The sequence below is a fragment of the Macaca nemestrina genome, chromosome 1 (assembly GCF_043159975.1).
Source record: "Macaca nemestrina isolate mMacNem1 chromosome 1, mMacNem.hap1, whole genome shotgun sequence".
NCBI lineage: Eukaryota > Metazoa > Chordata > Mammalia > Primates > Cercopithecidae > Macaca > Macaca nemestrina.
The window spans coordinates 169,361,666-169,388,926 of record NC_092125.1 but is presented as its reverse complement, the minus strand read 5'-3'; the positions used below and the strand labels follow the sequence as shown (position 1 = coordinate 169,388,926).

General features: G+C 39.4%; 1 protein-coding gene across 4 annotated transcripts in view; it reads left to right on the top strand.

Moving 5' to 3' along the window:
- LOC105498467 (ubiquitin conjugating enzyme E2 U) overlaps positions 1-23,415 on the top strand; it is a 63,453-nt gene extending 40,038 nt beyond the window's left edge. For 3 of the 4 annotated variants that reach the window (XM_071091972.1, XM_071091982.1, XM_071091965.1), the window contains exons 9-10: positions 16,617-16,711; positions 23,049-23,415. In XM_071091972.1, coding sequence (XP_070948073.1) covers positions 16,617-16,711; positions 23,049-23,245 — 292 coding nt within the window. In that variant the 3' untranslated portion in view covers positions 23,246-23,415. The remainder of the gene's footprint in view (positions 1-16,616; positions 16,712-23,048) is intronic. The other variant, XM_071091977.1, reaches the window with a different exon arrangement.
- The last annotated feature ends 3,846 nt before the right edge of the window (positions 23,416-27,261 follow it).

Sequence of the window (27,261 nt, the reverse complement as noted above, 5' to 3'; positions counted from 1 at the left end):
GAAACCTGTCTCTCCTGCTACTTCCTTCCCTACCCTCATCAATCAATACCCTATTCTTGAGCCGCACTGAATTCTCTTTTCTCACAACTACTTGGGGACCTAACACGTCTTTACCACTTTGTACCTTCTGCCTCGGATCAGCGAGGTCTTTGCTGCTGGTCTAGAGCTAGGATTTGGTTAGTTAAAAGGTGGAATGTGGAGCTCTTAAGCGCAGGGGCACTGGAGCCAGACTGTCTGGATTTGAATTTTGGCTCTGCCAATTACCAGCTCTGTGACCTTGAGCAAGGTCACTGATTTTTTTGTGCCCCAGATTTATCTGTTAAGTGGCAGTAATAAGTGTACCTACCTCCCAGGGAAGGTGTGAGGATTAAATAAATTAATATATGTAAAATGCATCAAACAGTATCTGGTGCACGGTAAGCACTCATAAAGTTCGTTATTATTCATGCTTTTAAAACTTTACTGTGGCCCTCATTCAATTTTCAGATGAAAAATCTTTCTTTGGAAGCAGGATAGGGGAAGAGCATGAGCTTCAGAGTCAGACAGATCTTGGAGAAATTCTTTCCCAATCTGTTTTCTTATCTGTTAAATGGAGATAACCTTACCTACCTTGCAAAGTTGTTTTGCATTTGACACTTATTATTTTATATATAGATTTCATTCAAGACATATAAATATGTGATTTCATTCAAGAGATATAAATAAAAAAATATATATAAATATATATAATATATAAGTTATATATATAAAATAAAAATTAATATAGCATCACACATAGGCATTCGATACATTTTAGTTCCTAGGAAGAGGAGATGAAAGTTCATGCCACCCAACTTTTCAGAGAATAAAAACAATCTGTTGGAAACATGTAAAATTTGTCTTTTGTCAGGTTAGAAAACGACACCTATCATAACCACGTTTATTGTAGTTCCTATGTGCCTCTGGTTCTTTTTCCTTCTCTACTCCACCTCCATCATTTCTTCTGCCTGGTGAAATACTTCACAAAGGTGGTGTGAAGAGCTGAACCAAATGTCTTTCTGTGGAGACAGTCACTGACAAGCTCAGGCATTCACAGTTACCCCATCCTCTCTCTCCATATTCTCTGTTCCCACGTCTTTCAGCATGTGTGATGTGGAAATTCATCTGTTCATGAAGAGGGACCAGGGCAAGGATGTTAGTGTCCCTTTGCATTCTCTGTACCTAGCATGGTGCCTGGCAAATAGTAGGCACTCAATTAATGTTAGTCGAAAGATGCGTCCTCACCCTGTTTTTTCAATTAGTATTAGGATTAAATGTGAAGGCAGTTAATTTTAGAAAAACAAAATTTAGTTGCAGACTTTTAAGGTTTATCATAATGTAAAGATTTAGGGTTCTATTTTGGGAGTTCTAAGGTGTAATTGGAAACAGCGATTGAAAACTGCAAATGTAAATGGCTGTCATGAATGTTTTATGCAAAATCTCTAATTTGGCAAGTCTTTGTTACTATTAATAGAAACATTGTCATTATAAGCAGCTCATAAATATTCATTAATCAATTATTTGGTTTGGTGTTCCTTTCTAAGGCCTTTTTTCTTTCCTATTGCCTTGAGGGTCTTTTGTATTTATGAAAATGCTTTATTTCCGCTAAAGGATATGAATCTGTAATCTAATCAGTAGTTTGTATTTAAGTTCTCCAGAGAAATAGTAAAAGATATAAAATCAGAAAGCAATGAAGCTGTTCTTTTGAGTGTTCTTGGTTATGCACATATAAAACTATGTTTGTGCCATACTCTAGCTAATGATTGCTTCTGTGACAACAGAAAAATCTTTATCAGTATTCTAAGCTTTGGCAGCTAGCAAGTTGTTTAAATAAAACTTATCAGTTCTGGTGGTGGTTTACATTCGGTGTCGCTTTAGAAAAGAATATTGATTCTTGTTTATACCGAGGAGGTATGGAAGGAACCGGAACTAACATGGCTGAGCACTTCCTGTTTGCCAGGTATTCTCCCTTCATTTCGTAATTCATGCTGGCCATCCTGTGGAGTTGACAGTCACGTGTGTAAGTGTAACCCACAATAATACCCATCAGCCTCCTTCAAAGCCACAACAAATCAACCTGTACTCCAAGTCAGACCACTTTGCTTGCCTTGCTGACAGCCCAAGACCTGATTCCTAACCTCCTTTTCAATGGATGACCGCCCCTAAGACCATCCCCCAACCCCTGATGCCCCAGACATTCTGTAAAGGTAGAGACAGATATTATCCCCTGTTTACCAGGAGAGAAATGGAGGCACAGAGATTAGCGAGTTTTCCTCAGGTTATTGATAAACATAAATTTTATTGGCAAATTTAAACTGTTTCTTACTTGCCTCCTAATATATACTTATTAAAAGTTTAAATTGTTCAGGTAAGTGTAAAAATATTGTGTACCCAATTGCAAGTACAATCAAGTCTACCTTTTGTGAAAAAGTCGTGTTTTTTCTCAATATTAAATTCTATTATGAAATAATGTTAGTTCTTTTTTTCTTATATGTAAAAAAAGAACATCTGTGCAATATCAAATACCAATAAAAAACTTTCTTATATTTGTAAATAATACTCTGGACTTAGTTGTCCTGTCTTTTAAATTAAGGGGCTAGTCCATATTTTTTCTACATTTCTTTGGTGTCTGATTTTGTGAGCATGTTTTAATTCACAAAAGATAAGTAATCTTTCTTTTGGCATACCTATGTTTGATCCCCTTTATATGGAAAACATTCATGCTGAGTAGATTCTTTTAATATATGCTTGTGCTGTCCTTTCTGGGTTATTGAATTTAAACATGGTTTTTGTAAGTTTACATAATTATATATTTAATGCATTTTTAAGTAGTGCTCCTTGTTTTATTCCCCAAAATTAAACCTTGACTGCCATCTTGTGGTTAACAAGTGAATTAGCATTAGAATGGACATTGCCTGTATTTTTAAATACAGACGTGGGAAAAATTATAAACAAAGCGGGGAAAATCCTTTAGGAAAAAATGACTTTTGCCAAGCAACTATTTAGTCTCTGCTTGGATGTTTTTAAAGATAGGAAGCTTGGTAATTCAAGAAGCATTAAATAGCTCTAATCCTCTTCAGTTCTAGCTTCTATCTAACACCTTTTGATAGTCAACCATTCCAGAAATGAGAAATTATCTCCATTTCATAAAGAAGGTGTGCAGAAAAGGTTAAAGAAAATTCCCTAAGGTTATATATTTAGTAACAAAGCTGAAATTCAAAGGCAGGCCTGCCAGATACCACAAGCCACGCTTTTTTCCTTAAATCAAGCTGGCATTAGTATACCAGTCACCATATCAGACACTGAGGACCTGGAGATGGCTTTGGGGATTGGTGGAAGGCAGGATTCAAAGGAGGCTATTAAGGCAGAAAAGAAAATATTGCCACTTTTCCTTGGAAACAACACAAATAAGGCCATTTCTGCTTTGTGAAATTGCCCTGGAAGCCTCAGAAGATAGTTATCGTGTCTTTCTCCTACCTCCTCTTCCATCTCTTTTTTAGAATAAACACACTCCGTTCTTTCAGCTGATTTTTATGAATTCAATATTCTTTATTGGTTCCCTCTTATGGATATAATTCATTCCATCAATTTCTCTCTCCAGTGTAGCCTCAAAATGTTACCACCGATTTCTGGTTGTAGCACAAAATCCAGTGGAACCACCCCTACTATAAACACCGTGGCTTAGGTCTTCTCCCTTCCTCGCTCCTTAAAAAGAGGAATTTTAGTATGAGTCACAAACATATATGGTGCTAGTTTAGATGTTCCCCAAATCTCATGTTGATATTTGATCACCAGTGTTGGAAAATAGGAGGTGTTTGGGTCACGGGGGCAGATCCCTTATGAAGAGACTAATGCCTTCCCTTGGGCAGGGAAGGAGGGCGGAGGAGCAAGTTCTCCGTTAGTTCCCGGGAGTACCAGTTGTTCAAAAGAGCTTGGCAGCTGGGAATGGAGGCTCAAGCCTGTAATTCCAGCACTTTGGGAGGCCAAGGCAGGAACAATGCTTGAAGCCAGTATTTGAGACCGGCCTGAGCAATATAGTGAGACCCCTATCTCTTCAAAAAATAAAAAAATTAGCCAAGCATAGTGGCACATGCCTGTGGTCCTAGCTAAGTGGGAGGCTGAGGTGAGAGGAACATTTGAGCCCAGTAGGTCCAGGCTGCAGTGAGCCATGGTTGTGTCACTGCACTCCAGCCTGGGTGCAGAGCAAGACCTGTCTCACAAAAAAAAAAAAAAAAAAAAAAAAAAAAAACAACTTGGCATTTCCCCTCCCTCTCTTGCCTCCTCTCTCGCCATGTGACCTCTGCACACACGGGCTCCCCTTCATCTCTGCCTTGAGTGGAAACAGCTTTTACCAGATGCCTAGTCTTCCAGTCAGCAGAATTGTGAGCTAAATAAACCTGTTTTCCTTGTAAATTACCCACTCTCAGGTATTTGTAGTAACACTAAATGAACTAAGACAGTTTTAATATGAGTCACAAATACATATGATTTTTTCTTAAGAGAACTCTTTCTTTGGTGTTGTGCTCCCACATTTTAAGGGGTTCTTTCTCCCTCTATGGCCTTCGTCCCTCTCCTGTCCCTCTTTCTCTCCCCTCAGTCCCCCTCCCTGTGACCAGAGAAATCTGATACATGGGTTGGCTTAGGTCCTGCTCAGGTTCTCTGTCTGAGCAGGGTTGAGGCGGGAAGGGCTATATTCCCCAGAGTCATAAGAGATTGCATTTTATCAGAAAAAGGCAGGAATGAGAAGGAAGCAAAAAAGTTCCCTTATAAAATGTTGCCAAAAGTCAAATTACTAATGGAAGGATACAGTTAAGTTTCATTCTTCTTCTTATACATGTAAAGCTCCTTTTCAAGAATATGTTGCAATTTATGGTGCACCAATCCATGTGACAAATTTAAAAATGAACAAGCATTAGGGTTTTTCATTTTACTTTTCTTTTTTACTTAATATTATGACATTTTACTTCACAGTCATTTGATTTGCATGTTTTAGTAATATTAAAAATTTTTGTTTTTATAGTTTGTGGTTTTAATTATATAAAGGCAAATGGTTGAATAAAGAAGGAAATACTGTTTATATATTTTTTGAAGACAAAGATTTGTCAATAGGGAAGAAAAGGTATAAATCAAGTTCTGTTGTTTTCTAAAGTCACATTTGCCCTGAGGAAAATAAAATCCTAACGGTTTTTTTAAACTTGCACAAGCCTCACAAAGAGCTGGAAATCCTGCCAGCTAGAGTGGAGAGACATTATAATTTAACAGACATTGACTAGAATTTAGAAGAGCTATGCTTTATAGTAGGGCCATATTAAGCGTCAAACTGATTTTCACAGAAAAACTGAACTGTGTGCTAGAATGAAGAACAATCAGATTTAAAGAAACATAACAAAATTTAGCACCTAACAACCTAAAATTTACAATGTCAGCATCCCATTAAAAAATCACCAGTCGGTGGGTGCAGTGGCTCACGCCTATAATCCTAGCACTTTGGGAGGCCGAGGCAGGCGGATGGTCATGAGTTCAAGACCAGCTTGGCCAACATGGTGAAACCCCATCTCTACTAAAAATACAAAAAATTAGCCAGGCAAGGTGGTGGGCACCTGTAATCCCAGTTACTCGGGAGGCTGAGGCCGGAGAATCGCTTGAACCCGGGAGGCAGAGGTTTCAGTGAGCCAAGATCATGCCACTGCACTCCAGCCTAGGTGACAGAGTGAGACTCTGTCTCAAAAACAAACAAACAAAATCACCAGTCATACAAATAAACAGAAAAATATGACCCATAACCAAAAGAAATTAAATCAATACAAATGGATCCATAAGTGATAAAGAGGATAGAATTAACAGATATAGACTTTAAAGCAGCTACTATACATCTTATAAAATATACTCAAGTATCTAAAGACAAACATGTATATGATGAAAGAAATGGAAGATATACAAAAGACCAGTGGAATATCTAGAGATAAAAATAAATCAAATATTTAAAAATATATATACTTAAGGGGAAGAACAGCAAGTTAGACACTGCAGAAGAAATGACCCATGAACTTGAACGAGTAGCAATATAATCTCTTTTTAAAAGGATAGAAAAAAAGACTGAAAAGAAACAAAAGAGCCTCAGTGAGCTGTTGGACAATATCAAGTGGTATAAGATACATATAAATGGGGTTCCAGAGGAGGGGAGAGATATTTGAAGATAATTATTTGAAGAAAAAATTATAACTGAAAATTTTCCAAATATGATGAAGCCTGCAAATTTACAGACCAAGAAGTTCAATGAATCCCAAGAAACAGAAATATAAAGAAGCCATACCAAAGGACATCATAATCGAATTGTTGAAACTGAGAAATGAAGAGAAAAATCTTAAAAGTAGCAAAGGATAAAAAGAAACCCCACATGTTACACATAAAGGAGCAAAGATAAGAATAAGCAAAAACTTCATGTCAGAAGCCTTGCAAGTCAAAATATAATAAATGACAACTTCAAAGTGCTTGAAAGAAATTATTAAACATAGAATTTTATAACCAGTGAAAAGATCTCTCTAAAATGAAGGTAAAATAAAAACTTTTTTTGACTAATAAATCCAACCACATAGTTGAAATGAACACATTTCTTGAAAGGTAACAGCTACCAAGGCTCACTTAAAAAGAACCTGAGTAATCCTATATCTAATAAAGGAATTTATCGTTAAAAGCCTTCACACAAAGACAATTTTAAACCCAGATGGCTTCACTGGAGAATTTTCCCAGACATTTAAGGAAAACATTAATATACGCAAACTCAGAAAATAGAAGGAAACACTTCCCAGCACATGTTACAGAGTCAGCATTACCTCAATAACAAAACCAAAGACATTACATGAAAACTACAGATCAATACGCCTCACAGACATATATGCAAAAATTTTAGTATATTTAATCTAAATATATATGTAACATATATAATATTGTCTTAAAATTTGTTAGTTTTTTGAATGTTAAATCAAGATTACATTCCTGATATAAACTATACTTGATCATGATTAATTATGATAAATAATTATGAATAACTATGCTAATTCATCATGACTATATGGAGTTTATACTAGAAATGTAACCTTGGTTTAACACTTGAAAAATGCAAACAATGTAAATTAGTATAAGAAAGAAGAACCATATGATCCTCTCAATAGATGAAAAGAAATTCAGTATCCATTCCCAATCTAAAAAAGAAAAAAACTCAGAGCAGGGAGTGAATTTGGTACCTTCAAGTGAAGTATCGAGGTTCTCACATTGGGATTGACTAGGCAATCAGTGCAACCTATGGAGAGCAAAGAAAAGCACGGTGAGGCAAGAGCCCACCCGGGAGCAGCGTGAAGCCAACAAAATCCCCACCCCAAGACAAGGCAGGCAGTGAGTGAATGTGTGACCCCACCCAGAAAACCATGCTTCTCCCATGGATCTTTGCAACTCGCAGATCAGGAGATCCCCTCCTGAGCTCCTGCTACCAGGGCCTGGGGTCCAATATACAGAGCTGTATGTAATCTCAGCAGAACAGCCGTGCACACACACACAGAGACCCAGGTGTTTTACATAATCTGGTCCTAGAATCCCCCAGTGAGGCACCAGATCCATCCATACATTCCCCTAGGAAGGGGGTTGAATCCAGGGAGCCAAGCAGCACTGTCCTGGGGGTCCCACTTTCACAGCACCTCGCAAGTTGGGACCCACTAGCTTGGAGCTCCAGCCAACCAGCAGCAATAGGCTGAGTCTGCTTAAGACAGGAGGGAGTTCCTGGGGAAAATACAGTCACTATTTCTGCAGTTCTGTTGACTCAGCGTTCCAGTCTGCCAGCTCTGGAGAGTCCAGGCATTCCAGACGAGAAGGGGTCTCCCCACCAACACAACACACCTGCTTTGCCAGACTGTGTCCAGACCTCTTCTTTAAGCAGGATTCCAGTCCATTCCTTTCCACTACCTCCTGTAGGGGACTTTCAGTCACTCTAGCCAGGCTTATATGGACAGAACTCTAATCTCACCCTGGGATGGAGCTCCTGGGGGGAGGAGTGGCCACCATCTCTGTGGCTCAGTTGACTCAGCTGTTCCAGCCTGCTGGCTCTGGAGAGGCCAGGTGGTCTGGATGAGGAAGGGCCCCCCCAGCACAGCACACCTTCTCTACCAAAAAGCAACCAGATGGCTTCTATAAGTGGGTCCCTGATCCTGTTCCTCCTGACTGGGTAAGACCTTCCAACAGGGGTCTCCAGACACCTCCTACAGGAGTGCTTGGGCCTGCAATTGGTCAGTACCCCTCCAGGATGGAGCTTCTGGAGAAAGGAGCAGGCTGCCATTTTTGCTGTTTTGCAGCCTGCACTGGTGATACTTCCAAGTACAGGAAAAGTGGAGGCAACTAGGCTCTGGAGTGGACCTCCAGCAAACCATAGCAGCCCTACATTTGCTAACAGTCAGTGGCCTACCTGTTAAAAGAAAAACAAACAAATAGAAAACAACAAGACCCAACAAAAACCTCATTCAAAGGTAAGTAACCTCAAAGATTGAAAGTAGATAAGCCCATAAAGATGAGAAAAAGTCAACGCAAAAATGCTGAAAACTCAAAAAACCAGAGTGCCTTTTCTCCTCCACATGACTGCAACACCTCCAGCAAGGGTACAGAACTGGGCTGAGGCTGAGATAGTTGAATTGACAGAAGTAAGCTTCAGAAGGTGGGTAATAACAAACTTCACTGAGCTAAAGGAACAGGTTGTAAATCAATGCAAAGAAGCTGAGAATCATGATAAAACAATACAGGAGCTTATAATCAGAATACCCAGTTTAGAGAGGAACATAACCAACCTGATATAGCTGAAAAACACAACATGAGAACTTCACAATGCAATCACAAGTATCAATAGCAGAATAGATCAAGTAGAGGATAGAATTTCAGAGCTTGAAGACTATCTTTCTGAAATAAGATAGGCAGACAATAGAGAAAAAAGAATGAAAAGGAATGAACAAAACCTCCTAGATATATGGAATTATGTAAGAAGACCAAACTTACCACTGATTGGGGTTACTGAAAGAGATGGGGAGAATGGAACCAAGTTGGAAAACATACTTCAGGATATCATCCAGGAGAACTTCCCCAACCTAGCAAGACAGGCAAATATTCAAATTCAGGAAATTCAGAGAACCCAGTAAGATACTCCACAAGAAGATCAACCCCAATACACATAATCATCAGATTCTCCAAGGTTGAAATGAAGGAAAAAATGTTAAGAGAAGACAGAGAGAAAGTCCAAGGCACCTGTAGGGAAGCCCAGCAGACTAACAGTGGACCTCTCAGCAGAAACCCTACAAGCTGGAAAAGATTGGGGACCAATATTCAACATTCTTAAAGAAAATAATTTCCAACCCAGAATTTCATATCTGCCTAAACTTATCTTCATAACAGAAGGAGAAACAAGATCCTTTTCAGACAAGCAAATGCTGAGGGAATTCATCACCACCAGACCTGCCTTGCAAGAGCTCCTGAAGGAAGCACTAAATATGGAAAGGAAAAATCATTACTAGCCACTACAAAAACATACTGAAGTGTACAGACCAGTGACACTATGAAGCAATATCACAAACAAGTCTGCAAAATAACCAGCTAGCATCATGATGGCAGGATCAAAATCACATATAATAATGGTAATCTTAAATGCAAATGTGCTAAATGCCCCAAATAGAAGACATAGAGTGGCAAGCTGAATAAAGAACCAAGACCCATCAGTTCTGTCTACAAGAGACCCATCTTAACGCAAAGATCCACATAGGCTCAAAATAAAGGGATGGAAGAAAATTTACCAAGCAAATGGAAAACAGAAAAAAGCAGGGGTTGCAATCCTAGTTTCTGAAAACAGACTTTAAACCAACAAAGATCAAAAAACACAAAGAGGGGCATTACACAATGGTAAAGGGTTCAATTCAACAACAAGAGCTAACTATCCTAAATATATATGCACCCAATACAGGAGCACCCAGATTCATAAAGCAAGTTCTTAGAGGCCTAGAAAAAGATTTAGACTCCCACACAGTAATAGTGGGGGACTTTAACACCCCACTGACAATATTAGACAGATCATCAAGAAAGAGAAATAACAAAGATACTCAGAACCTGAATTCAGCTCTGGGTCAGGTGGGCCTGATAGATGTCTACACAACTCTCCACCCCAAAACAACAAAATATACATTCTTCTCATGGCCACACAGCACTTGCTCAAAAATCCATCACATAATCAGAAGTAAAACACTGCTCAGCAAATGCAAAAGAACCGAAGTCATAGACTCTCAAACCACAGCACAATCAAATTAGAACTCAAAATTAAGAAATTTACTCAAAACCACACAACTAAATGGAAATTGAACAACTTACTCCTGAATGACTCCTGAGTAGATAATGAAATTAAGGCAGAAATCAAGAAGTTCTTTGAAGCAAATGAGAACCAAGAGATGATGTACCAGAGTCTCTGGGATACAGCTAAAGTGGTGTTGAGAGGGAAATTTATAGCACTAAATGCCTGCAGGAAAAAGCTAGAAAGATCTCAAGTTAACATTCTAACATCCTAACTAAAAGAACTAGAGAACCAAGAGCAAACAAACCCCAAAGCTAGTAGAAGACAAGAAATAACCAAGGTCAGAGTGGAACTGAATGAGATAGAGACACAAAAAACCCTTAAAAAAAATCGACCAATTCAGAAGCTGTGTTTTTGAAAAAAAATTAATAAAATAGACCACTAGCTAGACAAAGAAGAAAAGATAAGAATCAAATAAACACAGTCAGAAATGATAAGGGAGATATCACCACTGATCCCACAGAAATACAAACAGCCACCAGATAATACTATAAACACCTCTATGCACATAAACTGGAAAATCTAGAAGAAATTGATAAATTTCTGGACACACACACCCTCCCAAGACTGAACTGGGAAGAAATCGAATCCCTGAATTGGCCAATGAGTTCTATCATTAGTAGAACAAAAAAAAAAAAAAAAAAAAAAAAAAAAAAAGCTCAGAACCAGACAGATTCACAGCTGAATTCTGTGAAGGTACAGAGAGGTACAGGTTCTGAAGAGGTACAGAGAAGAGCTGGTACCATTTCTACTGAAACTATTCCAAAAAAATTTGAAAAGAAGAGACTCCTCCTTAACTCATTTTATGAGGCCAGCATCATCCTGATACCAAAACCTGGCAGAGATACAACAAGAAACAATAAAACTTCAGGCCAATATCCCTAATGAACATTGATGTAAAAATCCTCAATAAAATACTGGCCAACTGAATCTAGCAGCACATCAAAAAACTTATCCACCACGATCAAGTTGGCTTCATCCTTAGGATGCAAGGTTGGCTCAGCATACACAAATCAGTAAATGTGGTTCATCACCTAAACAGAACTACTGAATAGGCAAAAGCTGGAAGCATTCCCCTTGAAAACTGGCACGAGACAAGGATGCCTTTTCTCACCTCTCCTATTCAACATAGTATTGGAAGTTCTGGCCAGGGCAATTAGGCAAGAGAAAGAAATAAAGGGTATTCAAATAGGAAGAGAGGAAGTTATCTCCAAATTATCTTTGTTTGCTGATGACATGATCCTATGTCTAGAAAACCCCATCCTCTCAGCCCAAAAGCTTCTTTTTTTTTTTTTTTTTTTTTTTTTGAGACAGAGTCTCGCTGTGTCGCCCGGGCTGGAGTGCAGTGGCTGGATCTCAGCTCACTGCAAGCTCCGCCTCCGGGGTTTATGCCATTCTCCTGCCTCAGCCTCCCGAGTAGCTGGGACTACAGGCGCCCGCCACCTCGCCCGGCTAGTTTTTTGTATTTTTTAGTAGAGACGGGGTTTCACCGTGTTAGCCAGGATGGTCTCGATCTCCTGACCTCGTGATCCACCCGTCTCGGCCTCCCAAAGTGCTGGGATTACAAGCTTCTTAAACTGATAAGCAACTTCAGTAAAGTCTCAGGATTCAAAATCAATGAATCAATGTGCAAAAATTGCTATCATTCCTATACACCAATCAACAGGCAAGCAGAGAGCCAAATCATGAATGAACTCCTATTCACAATTGCTACAAAAAAAAATAAAATACCGAGGAATACAGCTAACAAGGGAAGTGAAGGACCTCTTCACAGAGAACCACAAACCGCTGCTCAAAAAAATCAGAGGACACAAAGAAATGGAAAAACATTCATGCTCACGGATAGACAGAATCAGTATTGTGAAGATGGCCATACTGCCCAAAGTGATTTATAGATTCAATGCTATTCCCTTTAAATTACCATTGACATTCTTCACAGAATTAGAATAAATTATTTTAAAATTTGTATGGACCAAAAAAGAGCCCAAATAGCCAAGACAATCCCAAGCAAATAGAATAAAGCTGGAGGCATCATGCTACCCAACTTCAAACTACACTGTAAAGCTACTGTAACCAAAACAGCATGATACTAGTACAAGAACGGAGACATAGACCAATGGAACAGAATAGAGAACTCAGAAATAAGACTGCACACCTACAACTGTCTGATCTTCAACAAACCTGACAAAAACAAGCAATGGGGAAAGGATTCCCTATTTAATAAACGGTGCTGGGAAAACTGGCTAGCCATATGCAGATAATTGAAAGTGGATCCCTTCCTTCCACCTTACACAAAAATTAACTTAAGATGGATTAGAGACTTAAATGTAAAACTCAAAACTATAAAAACGCTAGATGAAAATCTAGGCAATAGCCTTCAGGACATAGGCACGGGCAAAGATTTCATGATGAAAATGCCAAAAGCGATTGCAACAAAAGCAAAAATTGACAAATGGGATCTAATTAAAGAGCTTCTGCACAGTGAAAGAAACTATCATCAGAGTGAACAGACAACCTAAAGAAAGGGAGAAAATTTTTGCCATCTATCCATCTGACATCTATCCAGCATCTACAAGGAACTTAAACAAATTTACAAGAAAAAAAAAAAACATTAAAAAATGTGCAAAGGACATGAACAGAAGCTTCTCAAAAGAAGATATACATGCGGCCAACAAACATATGAAAAAAAGCTAAACTTGTCTGATCATTAGAGAAATGTAAATCAAAACCACAATGAGATACCATCTCATGCCAGTCAGAATGGCTATTATTAAAAAGTCAAAAAACAACAGATGCTGGTGAGGTTGCAGAGAAAAAGGAACGCTTTTACACTGTTGGTAGGTTTGTAAATTAGTTCAACCATTGTGGAAGACAGTGTGGGTGATTCCTCAAAGACCTAGAGGCAGAAATACTATTTGACTCAGCAATTCAAATCCTGAGTATATACCCAAAGGAATATAAATCATTGTGTTATAAGGACACATGCATGCCTATGTTCATTGCAGCACTATTCACAATAGCAAAGACATGGAATCAACCCAAATGCCCTTCAATGATAGACTGGATAAAGAAAATGTGGTACATATACACATGGAATACTATGCGGCCATAAAAAGGAACGAGATCATATCCTTTGCAGGGTCATGGATGGAGTTGGAAGCCATTATCCTCAGCAAACTAACACAGGAACAGAAAACCAAACACCTTGTGTTCTCACTTAGAAGTGGGAGCTGAATGATGAGAACTCATGGACACATGACAGGGAACAACACACACTGAGGCCTGTTGGTGATGGGGGTGTGTTAGGGGAGGGAGAGCATCATGAAGAATAGGTAATGGATGCCCTAGATGATGGGATGACCTGTGCAGCAAATCACTATGGCACACGTTTACCTGTGTAACAAACCTGCACATCCTGTACATGTACCCCTGAACTTAAAATAAAAGTTGAAGATAAAAAAGGTTAATTGTTTGTTATGTGAATTTCACCCAAACAAACTTTTCATGTAAAATTAAAATTAAAATCTCTCAAAGATGGGAGAGAGTTAAATAAAAGATCAAGGAGATTTTCATACACTGAAAAAAAAAAAACCTCTCAGTAAATTAAGAATAGGAAAGAACTTCCTCAACCTGATAAAGCATATTTATGAAAAAACTATAGCCAGAATCATATATAATGCTAAAAAAACTGAATGTTTGCCCCAAATGTCAGGAACAAGGCAAGGATGTCTGCTGTCACTACTTTCCCACAATATTTTATTGGAGGCTTTGTTTTCATTATAGCATGTATCACTACTGATTTATCTTGATTTTTATATTTGTTCATTTTTGTCTCTTCCATGAAGTCAGAGACCTTGTCTGTCTTGTTCTTCCTATATTATTAGCTCCTAAAATAGTGTCTAGCACAAGGTTGGTGTTCAATGAATATTTATTAAATGAATGAACTTTTGGGTAGTACTGTATAAGTGAGGTACACTTGTGTGACAAAAACATTTCTGTTTTTTATATACTTTTAAGTTCTAGTGTACTTGTGCACAGCATGCAGGTTTGTTACATAGGTATACATGTACCATGTTGGTTTGCTGCACCCATTAACTAGTCATTTACATTAGGTATTTCTCTTAATGCTATCCCTCCCCCTGCCCCCTACCCCATGACAGGCCACTGTGTGTGATGTTCCCTACCCTGTGTCCAAGTGTTCTCATTGTTCAATTCCCACCTATGAGTGAGAACACGCGGTGTTTGGTTTTCTGTTCTTGTGATAGTTTGCTCAGAATGATGGTTTCCAGCTTCATCCATGTCACTGGAAAGGACATGAACTCATCCTTTTTTATGGTTGCATAGTGTTCCATGGTATATATTTGCCACATTTTCTTAATCCAGTCTATAATAGATGGACATTTAGGTTGGTTCCAAGTCTTTGCTATTGCAAATAGTGCCACAATAAACATACGTGTGCCTGTGTCTTTATAGTAGCATGATTTATAATCCTTTGGGTATATACCCAGTAATGGGATGGCTGGGTCAAATGGTATTTCTAGTTCTAGATCCTTGAGGAATTGCCACACTGTCTTCCACAATGGTTGAACTAGTTTACAGTCCCACCAACAGTGTAAAAGTGTTTCTATTTCCCCACATCCTCTCCAGCACCTGTTGTTTCCTCACTTTTTAATGATCGCCATTCTAACTGGTGTGAGATGGTATCTCATTGTGGTTTTGATTTGCATTTCTCTGATGATGACCAGTGATGGTGAGCATTTTTTCATGTGTCTGTTGGCTGCATAAATGTCTTCTTTTGAGAAGTGTCTGTTCATATCCTTTGCTCACTTTTTGATGGGGTTGGTTTTTTCTTGTAAATTTGTTTAAGTTCTTTGTAGATTCTGGATATTAGTCCTTTGTCTAACAGATTAGGGTAGATTGCAAAATTTTTCGCCTATTCTGTAGGTTCCCTGTTCACTCTGATGGCAGTTTCTTTTGCTGTGCAGAAGCTCTTTAGTTTAACTAGATCCCATTTGTCAGTTTTGGCTTTTGTTGCCATTGCTTTTGGTGTTTTAGTCATGAAGTCCTTGCACATGCCTATGTCCTGAATGGTATTGTGTAGGTTTTCTTCTAGGGCTTTTATGGTTTTAGGTCTAACATTTAAGTCTTTAATCCATCTCAAATTAATTTTTGTATAAGGTGTAAGGAAGGGATCCAGTTTCAGCTTTCTACATATGGCTAGCCAGTTTTCCCAGCACCATTTACTAAATAGGGAATCCTTTCCCCATTTCTTGTTTTTGACAAAAACATTTCTATGCCACCTACTTTTCATCAAAAAAACTTTGTTACCAAAAGTAGTTGTCCCCCAAAAAAATTTTGTAAAATTTTTCATTTCCATATGTAAACTCCTTCTCCAAGGAAATGCTCTAAGAGCTTGACTTCCGCTCATTGATGTCTCCCATAAGCCTGTTGTTTTATCCAGGATAAGTCATTAATTTTTCTGATAGAATTTCTCCCTTGTGTAGTGGGTTGAATCATGTCCCCACAAAACAAACACCTGTCCCCCCAGAACCTCAGCATATGACCTTATTTCAAAATAGGGTCTTTGCAGATATAAATAGTCATTAGTTAAGACGAGGCTATACTAGATTCAGGTGGACCCTGAGTCCAGTGACTGTTGTCCTTATAAGAGGAGCAGAATGACAGAGACACACCTGGAAAAGGTCATGTGACATTGGAGGCAGAGACTGGAGTGATGCAGCGATAAGCCATATGATGTAAAGGATTGCTGACAGCCAGCAGAGGCTCGGAAGAGGCAATAGAAGATTCTTCCCTAGGGCTTTCCAAGGGAGGGAGGCCCTGCTGCCACCTTGATCCCCAACATCTAGCCTCCAGAACTATGAGAGAATACATTTCTGTTATTTTAAGTCACCAACTTTATGGTCATTTGTTAAGGTGGCCCAAGGAAACTAATATACCTTGCTATACCACATGATGTTTTTACTACTTTTACAATAGTAAACTTATGTCATATTCATTTGCTTTTCCAACTTCTATTCTGTTGGAAAGCACATACTGAAATAATTTTACTTTACCATTAAATTAGTCAACACTCAGAATGGTTCCATATTCAAAGCCTATTGTTCTACTTTTATGTTTCATTTCATTTGTTTCACGTATTTTTCTCGGAAGTAAATATACTCTTACCGAAATTCATTTGGGAATTTAATTTTTCTTTTTCTCTTTCTAGGTATTCTGTTATCAAGTGTTGGCTTGCTAGAAAAAATAGAATGCCTGATGAAGTCAGACACTCAATGGAAGGTATTAAGCTCTGCCCAACTCAAAGTAAATCGATTCACTCTATTTGTTTTGCTTTTGTAACTAACATGTTATGCATAATATGCATAACTTTAAACTTTTTTCCCTTTAAATAAGTTGGAATATATGAGGGCTAATCCTTGTGTTCTCCTTTTAAGGTTGCTTTAACTTTTTCTGACTTTCCAAATTAATTTGGTAAATTACTCACATAGGAATTGGAACTTTGACAAAATTGAGTTACTTATATTTCCAAGCTTACTACCCTTTAATAGGTTAATATACAATTTGAAATTTTAAGGTTAAGTTTCAAAATATGAAAAAGCAGCCAAAACACACAGAGCACTAATAAACTGATCCCTAAAACTCATTGTATATTCAAAGATATATGCAATATGGCTGAAAAGAAAGAAACAGTGCTGAGTTGTTTTTTGTGCTCTTTTAAAAATTACCATTTACTTGTTGGGATAGGTTGAGAGTGAATCTTCAGCGGGGTGAGCTGGTAACTTACCATGAAAGTCAGCTGGTATAGAGGGGAAAGCATGACATTTGGGGTTAGAGAACTTAGGTTCAGATCTCAGTTCTTTGCTATTATGGAAAGGTCACTCAACCTCTGAATTTAGTTTTTTTCATCTTCAGCTACTTCTATGTACGTGGAAGATGTTCAACAACTGCTAGTTGCTAAAATTCTGCCCTAACTCACAGGATTCTTATGACTAAATGACTCCATGTATATACAATTTCTTTGTGAACCGAAAAGTACAAAAAGCAATAGTTACTATTTTTTCCTGTCACCTGGCCACTAAACGTAACAGCATATACATGCCAGGCACAGGCAATCACCTTCATTCAGTGATTCTCCAAGGGCCCTGTCCCCATATCTCCAAGTTTCTTTTCCCTGCTCAATATCGACCTCTCTCCCTCCTACTTGTTTGGTGTGCCACGCAGATTTCCTCCTCTATATTAGCAGCCTCAGCCTTCTGCATTCAACTCTGCCTTCTTCCAGATTTCAGGGTACCTGCGAGGTAGGAAATGTTGCCTTCTCCAGCCTTACTCTTTGCTTTCTCCATGATTTCCCTACTCCTCTCTGCAATCTGTGTCTTTCAACATCCCCACCATCTTCACCAGTGGAAGAGATCACTTGGTTAAGTTGTTGTGATTACAGTAATTTCTGTCTGTGCTTTGTCAGACTGGTGACAAAGCTATGTCTCTATAGCTCAGCTCTGCTTATGTTTTTACCAGGTCTAAAATACTTTAATTGTGTCCCATTTTCCTTCAGGATAAAATTTAGACTCTTTGACACAGAAAATCCTTAATGCTCTAATACTTGTCTGTGTCTTTGCAGTGACATTCCCTACCACTCCCCTTCACACCCTAAATGTTATACTAAGCTAGTGGGTCATGATCGTTTGTTCCCTATCTCATTTCATTAAAAAGCTTGAGCAGCACACTGTGTTTTCTCATACCCCTACTCTAAATGCTCTTCTCTCCCCTTCTTTACTTTCTAATGCCTAGCATCCTTTGAGATTCAGTTCAAGTATTACCTTCTCTAGGAAACTTTCTCTGTGGGTTATCATAGCATTTCTACCATAGCTGTATCATGCTCTATTTGTTTTCTATTGCTGTGTCACAAATTAGCACACATTGAATGGTTTAAAACAACACACATTTATTATTTTACTGTTTCTGTGGGCCTGGAGTACAGGCACAGCTTAGCTGGATCCTCTGCTTAGGGTCTCAGAAAGCTGCAATCAAGGCATCGGCTGGGCTGCATTCTCATCCCAGTGGTTTGAAATGGGAGAGTAATCTGCTTCCCAGTCCAGTGAGGTTGTCGACAGAATTCGTTTTCTTCTGTCTTTAGGAATGAGGGCCCTGGCTTCTGGCTGGGTATATGCTGGAAGCCTCCCTCACCTGCCGAGGGCTGCACACGGTTCCTCCCAGCATGGCCTCCTACTTTATCCAGCAAGAGTCTTTAGAGAAAGTCTGATAGCAAGATGGAGTTGTATGTGATGTAACATCATCATGCAAATGAGACCTTATCACTTGCATCATATTTTATTGGTTAGAAGTCATGGGTCCTATCCTCACTCAGAAAAGAGGAGTTTACACTAAGGTGTAAATACCAGGATGCAGGGATTCTGGGGGCCACCTTGGAGTCTGTCCAGCACGCATGCTGTGTTATTATTCTTTTTACTGCCTGTCTCCTTTGAAAAGGAGTGAGCTTCTTAAGGGAAGGGACTGCTCACCTCAATCTTCCGCAGCACAGTGGTTGGCATGCAGTAGCTATCAATGCTCATTAAAAAAATGAGTAAGTAAATAGTAGGATGAAGTAAAATTGTCATGTTTTTGTCTGCCTTGTGATTATGGGAAAAAAGGGTGAAAACCCATGATGAGTGGGAAAAAGAAAGGCAAGCTGGAAGAGGCAACGTCTTAAGTTTAATGTCCAGAAACTGGTTAGCTCTTCAGTGCTGAGCCTTGTTCTCTTTGAACATGGAATAGACTCTTCTTTCTGTCTACTCCGGAAGAGGCTATACCTGAGAGGTTGTGGTAAATTTGATTATTGTTCAGAAATATTCATTCCTGCTCCACCTACATGAACAAGATATATTTCCTTGCACCTTGACTTTGAGCTTTTCCCTGTGACATGTTTTCATCAATGGAATATTAGTGGGTGCAGTGTGCCCTCAGGGTTTGGAAAGGGTTTGCATGATTTGGCTTGCTCTTTTTCTCTTCTGCCATCATCACAAGAGCGTGCCTGGACTGGCCCTCTGATCACAGAGAAAGATTCAAGGCATAGATCTAAGCTTGCCCAGCCACATTTCCCAGCCATTCCCCAGCCAAAGAAGCCAACCACCTATTGACCTGCTGATATGTGACCGAAACTAATACTTATTGCTGTATGTCACTAAGATTTTGTGGTTGTTTATTATGTAGCAAGAGAGTTATTATGTAGCAAGAGTGAACTTATATACCATATTGAAGGGAAGTGTGACTCAGAAAAGGAAAGAACCGTGTGCCCCTCTTTTGCAAAAAAGGATGGCATGTCATAGTTTGCCAATGGGAGAAACTCACCAGAGATTTGGCAGGTGGGAGGGAAGTCAAGGCCATTATGCTTGGGAAGTTGTTCATATCAGGCATGGTGGGTTCCTCAGATACGGCATTTTCACACGTCTCTCCACAGCCTCACTTCACAGACACGGTGGCTGCACAGACATCCCCATGAACTCCTCGTTTTTGTCGCAATTTGGGTGGCTAAATGTGTGCAGCTTCTTGTACTCCATGAGCTTCTGGTTTCCCACTCATGTCAGTGCGTCAGGATCATGACTGTTTTTTCAATTCTCCAGCTGTAGCTTCCAGATCTTCACTCCCCTGGGTCCTCCCACACCTGGATAATCCCAAATTCCTGTGTTAGATTCTCACTCTTGTGTTACTTGTAGTGGCTCTGTTTTCCTAACTGAATCCAGACTGAAAACAGGACTGAATAGAGATAAACCATTTGTTAATCATCAGAGCCCATCAGTCAGCACAGGTTTTACTATCTTTACTAGCTAACCTATTTTCAGATTAAAAAATAAATTATCAGAGGCAGAGTTTCCGTGATCCAACCCAAGAAAGGCATGGAAAATATAAGTCAGTTAGAATTTGTGCTTCCATAACTTATTTTGTTAACATAGTAACAAAATCCCCTCCTTTATTACTGATTCCAACCACCAAATCCAAGGTGTCTCAGAGGGATTTATAAAGCTTAAGATTTCCTGGAGGAGAAATTCAAAATAATCTTTTTTTTTATGTTCTAAAGAAACATTTCTATATTTATTTCGCATTATACTCTGCTGATCTAGCCAGGTTTCTTTTTATGCTTCCTGGGAGATTTTAACAGGGCAGGAACTAAGAGGGCAAATAGTCAAGGTGGTTGATTCCCAACTTTCATTCCACGCCAGCAACTCATGTCAGCCAATCATGGTGATCTCATTTCCCTTACCAGTAACTAGTTTAGGGATGGGGTGGGGTGCAGTGGCTCACACCTGTAATCCCAACACTTTGGGAGGCCAAGGTGGGCAGATCACCTGAGATCAGGAGTTAGAGACCAGCCTAGCCAACATGATAAAACCCCATCCCTACTAAAAATAATAATAATAATTAATTAATTAATGTTTAAAAAACAGCTGGGCGTAGTGGTGAACTCCTGTAGTCCCAGTTACTTGGGAGGCTGAGGTGGGAGAATCACTTGATCCCAGGAGGCGGAGGTTGCAGTGAGCTAAGAGCACGCCACTGCACTCCAGCCTGGGCAACAGGAGTGAAACCCTGCCTCAAAAAGAATAAAATTAAATTAAAATAAAAGAAAGGGCATGTGACAGGATCCTGCTTGAGGGGAAATATGCTGGGTGCTTCAGGGGATGGTTTTCCCATCCACTCTTAAAAATGAGCTCTTGGTGAGAAGTCCGCTTTTTCCTCTGGATGTTGCTGTGCCCGGTGTGGTTACTAGAATGGCTGTAGCTCTCTTGCTGTGCACTGTGAAGATGAAGACAACACCTCAGTGAGCAAAGCAAGCAGTGAAAAGAATTGTGTCCTTCGTGACATTGTGGAGTCACCGCAATATTCAATCCTGCCCTCCACTCTGGCTTTTATCTTATGTGAGATAAAACATTCTCCTATTGTTTAAACTGGGTTGACTTGGCTCTATATTTCTTGTAATCAAAAGCATGTGGAATCAGAAAGGCCCAAACATGGTTAGAAAGAACTGGAGTTAGTCCATCAATAATATGTTCATGGAAAATAAAGGAGATGCTTTTCTCAAGGCACAGACAGAATTTAGTTTTAAATTAGTTACAACTAAATATTAGCATCGAAAGTATGAAAATTAAAAATCACTGGGGGCCTCAGGATACCCATAGGATAATGGTGACTGTGTAAACTCAAATCTCTCTATGTATCTTTCTCTCTTTGTTTTGTTTTGAGATGGAGTCTCACTCTGTCACCCAGGCTGGAGTGCAGTGGGTCAATCTCAGCTCACTGCAACCTCTGCCTTCTGAGTTCAAACGATTCTCCTGCCTCAGCCTCCAGAACAGCTGAGATTACAGGCTCCTGCCACCACACCCGGCTAATTTTCGTATTTTAGTAGAGACAGGGTTTCACCATGTTGGCCAGGCTGGTCTCGAACCCCTGACCTCAAGTGATCCACCTGCCTTGGCTTCCCAAAATGCTGGGATTACAGGTGGAAGCCACCATGCCTGGCCTCTCTGTGTATCTTTCTATAAACCAAAGAGAGAAGGAAAACAAGTCACTTGTAGCCTGTGTCTATAACATTAGAAGACAACAAGTATTATAGGGTTTATTTCATATGTAAGTGAGGGAAATAAACATATAAGGCAAACAAAATTTGTCCTGGAACCCATAATCGGCAGTGAATCTGGTGACAACTAGGAAAAAGGGGAGAGAATGCAGTGAGGTTTTAGAGTTAACAGAACATAAATAGCACCAGCTAGAGTTCATCCCCAGAAAGTGAAGTCCCCATGCTGTGTGGAAATATAGATCTAGAAATATAGACATTATATCTATATTCTTCTTTTGAAAAGTATAATCAGTTTATTTCCCTGTTTACAAGGCCTGTAAGATAAAGATGAAAGTCCTTTGCATGACATGTGAGGCTTTCCTGATCTGGCTTCAGCCTCCCTTCCAGCTCCACGAAACTTTCTGTATACTATAACATTGTGGTTTTGGATAGACAGATCTGGGACGAGTCTTGTTATTAGCTGGATATCTTTGGTTAAGTTACTATAGGTCATTCAGCCTTAGTTTCCTCATCTGTAAAATAAGAATAATAATACCTGCCCATCACAAGGGTTGTGTCTGAGTTAAATAATATTATAGCTGTCGACTGCTGAGCACCGCACCTGGCACAGTGGAAGTGCGGGAGAATCCACTCTGATCACGCCTAACCCTGTCAAGTCCTCTCATACCTTTGTGCTTATATGATACATGCTGTTTCTTCTAACATGTTCTGACCTCCCTTCTCTGTCTAACAAACTGCTCCTCCTGTTTCAAAGCCCGAGTCTGTTTTCACTTAGACATAGTGATTCCCTCCCTGTGCTCCCAAAGCAGCTTTTCCCTTGCACATCAACCGGCCGTTAGCAGGGACCCAGTAAATATATATGTTAAATGAATGAACTAACAAAGCATCAAAAGATTGAGCAAGATGGAAAGAATGATTTATGACAAATAAAGTTACTTATAAAACATGAAGTTTAGAAAGTGTAAAAAAGGTTGCTCGCATTCATTCAGATGGTCTTTGGCATTATCCTACAAATGCAGGAACACTCTTTTCATTGTTTTTCCTGTATGTCTATTAAATTTCTGTTTTTTATAGTTCCCACCACAGATGAAATTTTTCTTGAGTCACCAACTGCAATAAATAGCGTCACAAACATTTACGAAACAGAAGAGGAGGGGTGGAAGAGTGACACTTCATTATATGAAAATGACACAGATGAGCCCTGGGAAGAGGAAGTGGAAGATCTAATCTCCTGGATCAACACTCTCAATACAAATACTTTAGAAGATTAAGCAGAACATTATCAGATTAAAAAACTGAACAGCCTCCACCATAGCCCAGTGTTGTGGAGCAATTTTGGAAGACTCTCAGAACTTGGATTTCATTTTTTTCAGGCTGTTCTCACCCCCTCACTGCAAGTACAAGCAAGTACAAATTAGAAATATAAGTACAAATCAATAAAGATGTTGCTTTGACTTTCTTTAGAACTAAGTTACCGAAGTTAGGGATGTTCATTGCCATATGCCAATCAATGGTGTGACACTCCCACAGTTTTTAGGCTACTGGACACAAGTTTTTGCAGGCAGAGAATGGGTCAGAAAGAGGCTGGGATAGGAGGGGAGCAATTAAGAGCTTCAGAGGCTGGACATGACCTCAAATAGCAGGATCTATACATGGACCTACATCTGCCTGCTTTCTTGTCTTGTTTCCTCCATATTCAAGGAATGAGATGTCACTATTTACTAATGTTTCTCTTCTGTTTTATTACAGAGTACATGGGAACATATCTGTCACCCCAAAAGTTTCCCCTGCTTCATGGTAATACGTCTCTCCTGCTCCTATTTCCTGCCCTTACTTTTCATAAGATCAGTCAGTATCACTGATCTGCTTTCTGTCACTGCAGATTAGTGTGCAATTTCTAGTTTTATATAAACTAGACCTTCTATCTCCTTATATTCTTATAACTTTATTTTCTCTGTCTCTTTTTGCCATGTTGTCTCAACCTATACGTATGCTTGGGTCTCTCCTATTCTAAAATATGTCTCTGCCTTTGACCCCTATCTCTGCTTACCTCACCATTATTCACTCATTTTTCTCAATCAGATTTATTGATGGTGGTCTATCATTCTCTCTTTATTTCTTTCATTCATTTCACATTTGCATCCACTGCACAATGAAATCTATCTTCCATTCATTCTACTTCACTAAAATTTGCTGGGATCACCGTGATTTTCTTACTGCCAAAATTCATGTTTGATATTATTGATCATCTTCTTATTTTGAAGTGTTTATTGCCGTGGCTTCAGAGAGACCTATTTTGAGGCCTACATACCTACACACATATGTCTTCTCAAAAATGCCATACCGATCTATATGTCTGACCTTGGATGTAGTTATCAAATAGGTCTCTCCCTCATTTTTAGGGAAACTGATTTTAGTTCCCATGAAAAAAAGAAAGCTCTACTACATGTATCTGGTCTCTTTGCACTCTCCTGGCTGGCTAAATATTTCCAAGTCTCCCTCTGGTAGTTCAGACAGTAGGGCCCCAACTGATTGTAGTACCTACACTTTTGCTATCCCCCTGTGACCAGAACCACAACATTCTGAGTCTCTCTTAGACCTCTTTTATAAGAGCACAGATTCCATTTATGAGGGCTTCACTCTCGTGACAAAATAATTTCCCAAAGGCCATACCTGCAAATACCATTCCCTTGGGGGTTAGGGTGTCAATATGTGAATTTTGGGAGGGGACACAAACATTCAGACTACAACATTGTGTCTAATATTACTGAACTCCTTGTACTTCCCCACACATAACAGCATTTTCCTGCTTCCCTGCCTTTGCTTATGCCATTTCCTCTACCGAGAATTCCTTTTCCCCTCTTCAGTTGGCTAACGCCTATTCAGCCCCTAAAACTCTGCTCAGGCATCACCTCCAGAGTTTTCTCTGCACTCCACATACCCTACTCCAGGCTGGGTCTCTCTCTGGCTCTCTGGCTCTCACTCTGTGGGCACCATATAGTATGTGTATGTGTCTGCTGTTCAATTTTATTGAAATTGTCTGTTTGCACATTTGCCTCTCCCATTAAACCTTCAAAGAAGAAGCCAACCAACCAGACTCCATCCTAACGATACTCAATAATATAGACTACATTCCAACAGCTGCCACGATGTCTCAAACAAAAGCTCCTGTTTCGCTGTGTTAGAGTTTACTGTTAAAAAATAAACTTGGAAATTTTAGCAAATGAGTGAATTCAAAAGTAACAAAAAAGGAACTTTTAATAACAAGCAGGAATACCTTGAGAGAGTTGATTCTGGAAGAAGGCACTAGGTTTTTAAAAACAGCTTTATTGAGGTATGATTGACATAGAAGAAGTTGAGCAATTTAAAGTGTACAGTGTAAGTTTTTATATATGATGCCTTCATGTAATCCTACTACTATCAACATTGGGAACATATCTGTCACCCCAAAAGTTTCCCCCTGCTTCATGGGAATATGTCTCTCCTGCTCCTATTTCCTGCCGTTACTTTTCATAAGATCAGTCAGTATCACTGATCTGCTTTCTGTCACTGCAGATTATTGTGCAATTTCTAGTTTTATATAAATGAAATTATGCAGGCTGGGCGCAGTGGCTTGCGCCTGTAATCCCAGCACTTTGGGAGGCCAAGACGGGCAGATTACGAGGTCAGGAGTTCGAGACCAGCCTGGCTAACATGGTGAAACCCCGTCTCTACTAAAAATACAAAAATTAGCCGGGTGTGGTGGCGATTGTCTGTAATCCCAGCTATTCAGGAGGCTGAGGCAGGAGAATCGCTTGAATCCGGGAGGCAAAGGTTGCAGTGAGCCAAGACTGTGCCATTGCAGTCCAGCCTGGGTGACAGAGTGAGATTCCATCTCAAAAAAGAAAGAAAAGAAAGAAAGAAAGAAAGAAAGAAAGAAAGAAAGAAAGAAAGAAAGAAAGAAAGAAAGAAAGAAGGAAGGAAGGAAGGAAGGAGAAAGAAAGAGAGAGAGAGAAAGAAGGAAGGAAGGAAGGAAGGAAGGAGAAAGAAAAGAGAAAGAAAGAAAAGCAGGAAAGCAAGAAAGCAAGCTGTGTGGCTGATTTCACTCAGCACAATTATGTTGAGATTTCTTTGTCTTTTGTATATCCATATTCATTTTTATTGCTGAGTAGTGTTCTACTGTATGGATATACCACAATTTGTTTATACATTCACCTGTTGGTGGACATTTGTGTTGTTTTCAGTGTGAGACTATTACAAATATAAAAGTTGCTGTGGCAAATCCATCCTAAGATGACCGACAACGAGTCAAACCCTTACACAATCCTTGAGTGTAAATAGAACCTGTGTCTTCTAGTCAATAGAATATAGCAAAGTGATGTGATGACGCTGCTGTCATTACATTATGTCGTATTAAGACTCCATCTTAAGCAAACTAGAGAGGGATTCTCCTGCTAGCTTTGAAGAAGTAAGCTGTCATGTGGGAAGGCCACCTAACAGGAATTGCTGGCAACTGCAGGAGGTGAGAGGAGCCATTGGCTGACAGTCAACCAGAAAATAGGGACCTTGGTCCTACAAACTCAAGAAATTGAATTCTGTCAACAACCATGTAAGCTGTTTTAACCTGCTAACTTTGGGGTAATTTGTTGTGTAGTGATAGAAAATTAATACAGCTTATACGAACAATGTGTTTAAGTCTTTATATGGATTTATGTTTTATTTTCTCTTGGGTAAATAGAACTGAAATGGCTGGATCATATGGTAGGTATATGTTTAAGTTTTTAAGAAATTGTCAGGGCTGGATATGGTAGCTCACACCTGTAATCCCCACACTTTGGGAGTCCGAGGCATGAGGATTGCTTGAGTTCAGGAGTTCAAGACTAGCCCTGATCAACATAGTGAAACCCCTGTCCCTATTTAAAAGAGGAAAGGAAGGAAGAAGGGAGGAAAGAAAAAGGGAAGAAGTTTTTTGTTTTTTTGTTTTTTGTTTTTGTTTTTTAGACAGGGTCTCGCTCTGTCACCAGGCTGGAGTGCAGTGGTGCAATCATAGCTCACTATAGCCTCAACCTTCCAGGTTCAAATGATCATCCCACCTCCGCTTCCCAAGTAGCTAGGACAACAGGCACCCACTGCTGTTCCTGGCTAATTAAAAAAAAAATTATTTATTTATTTTTATTTTTTTGTAGATACGGGCTCTCACTATGTTGCCCAGACTGGTCTCGAACTTTTAGGCTCAAGCAATCCTCCTGCCTCAGCCTCCCGAAGTGCTAGGATTACACGTGTGAGCCACTGTGCCTGGCTTAGTCAA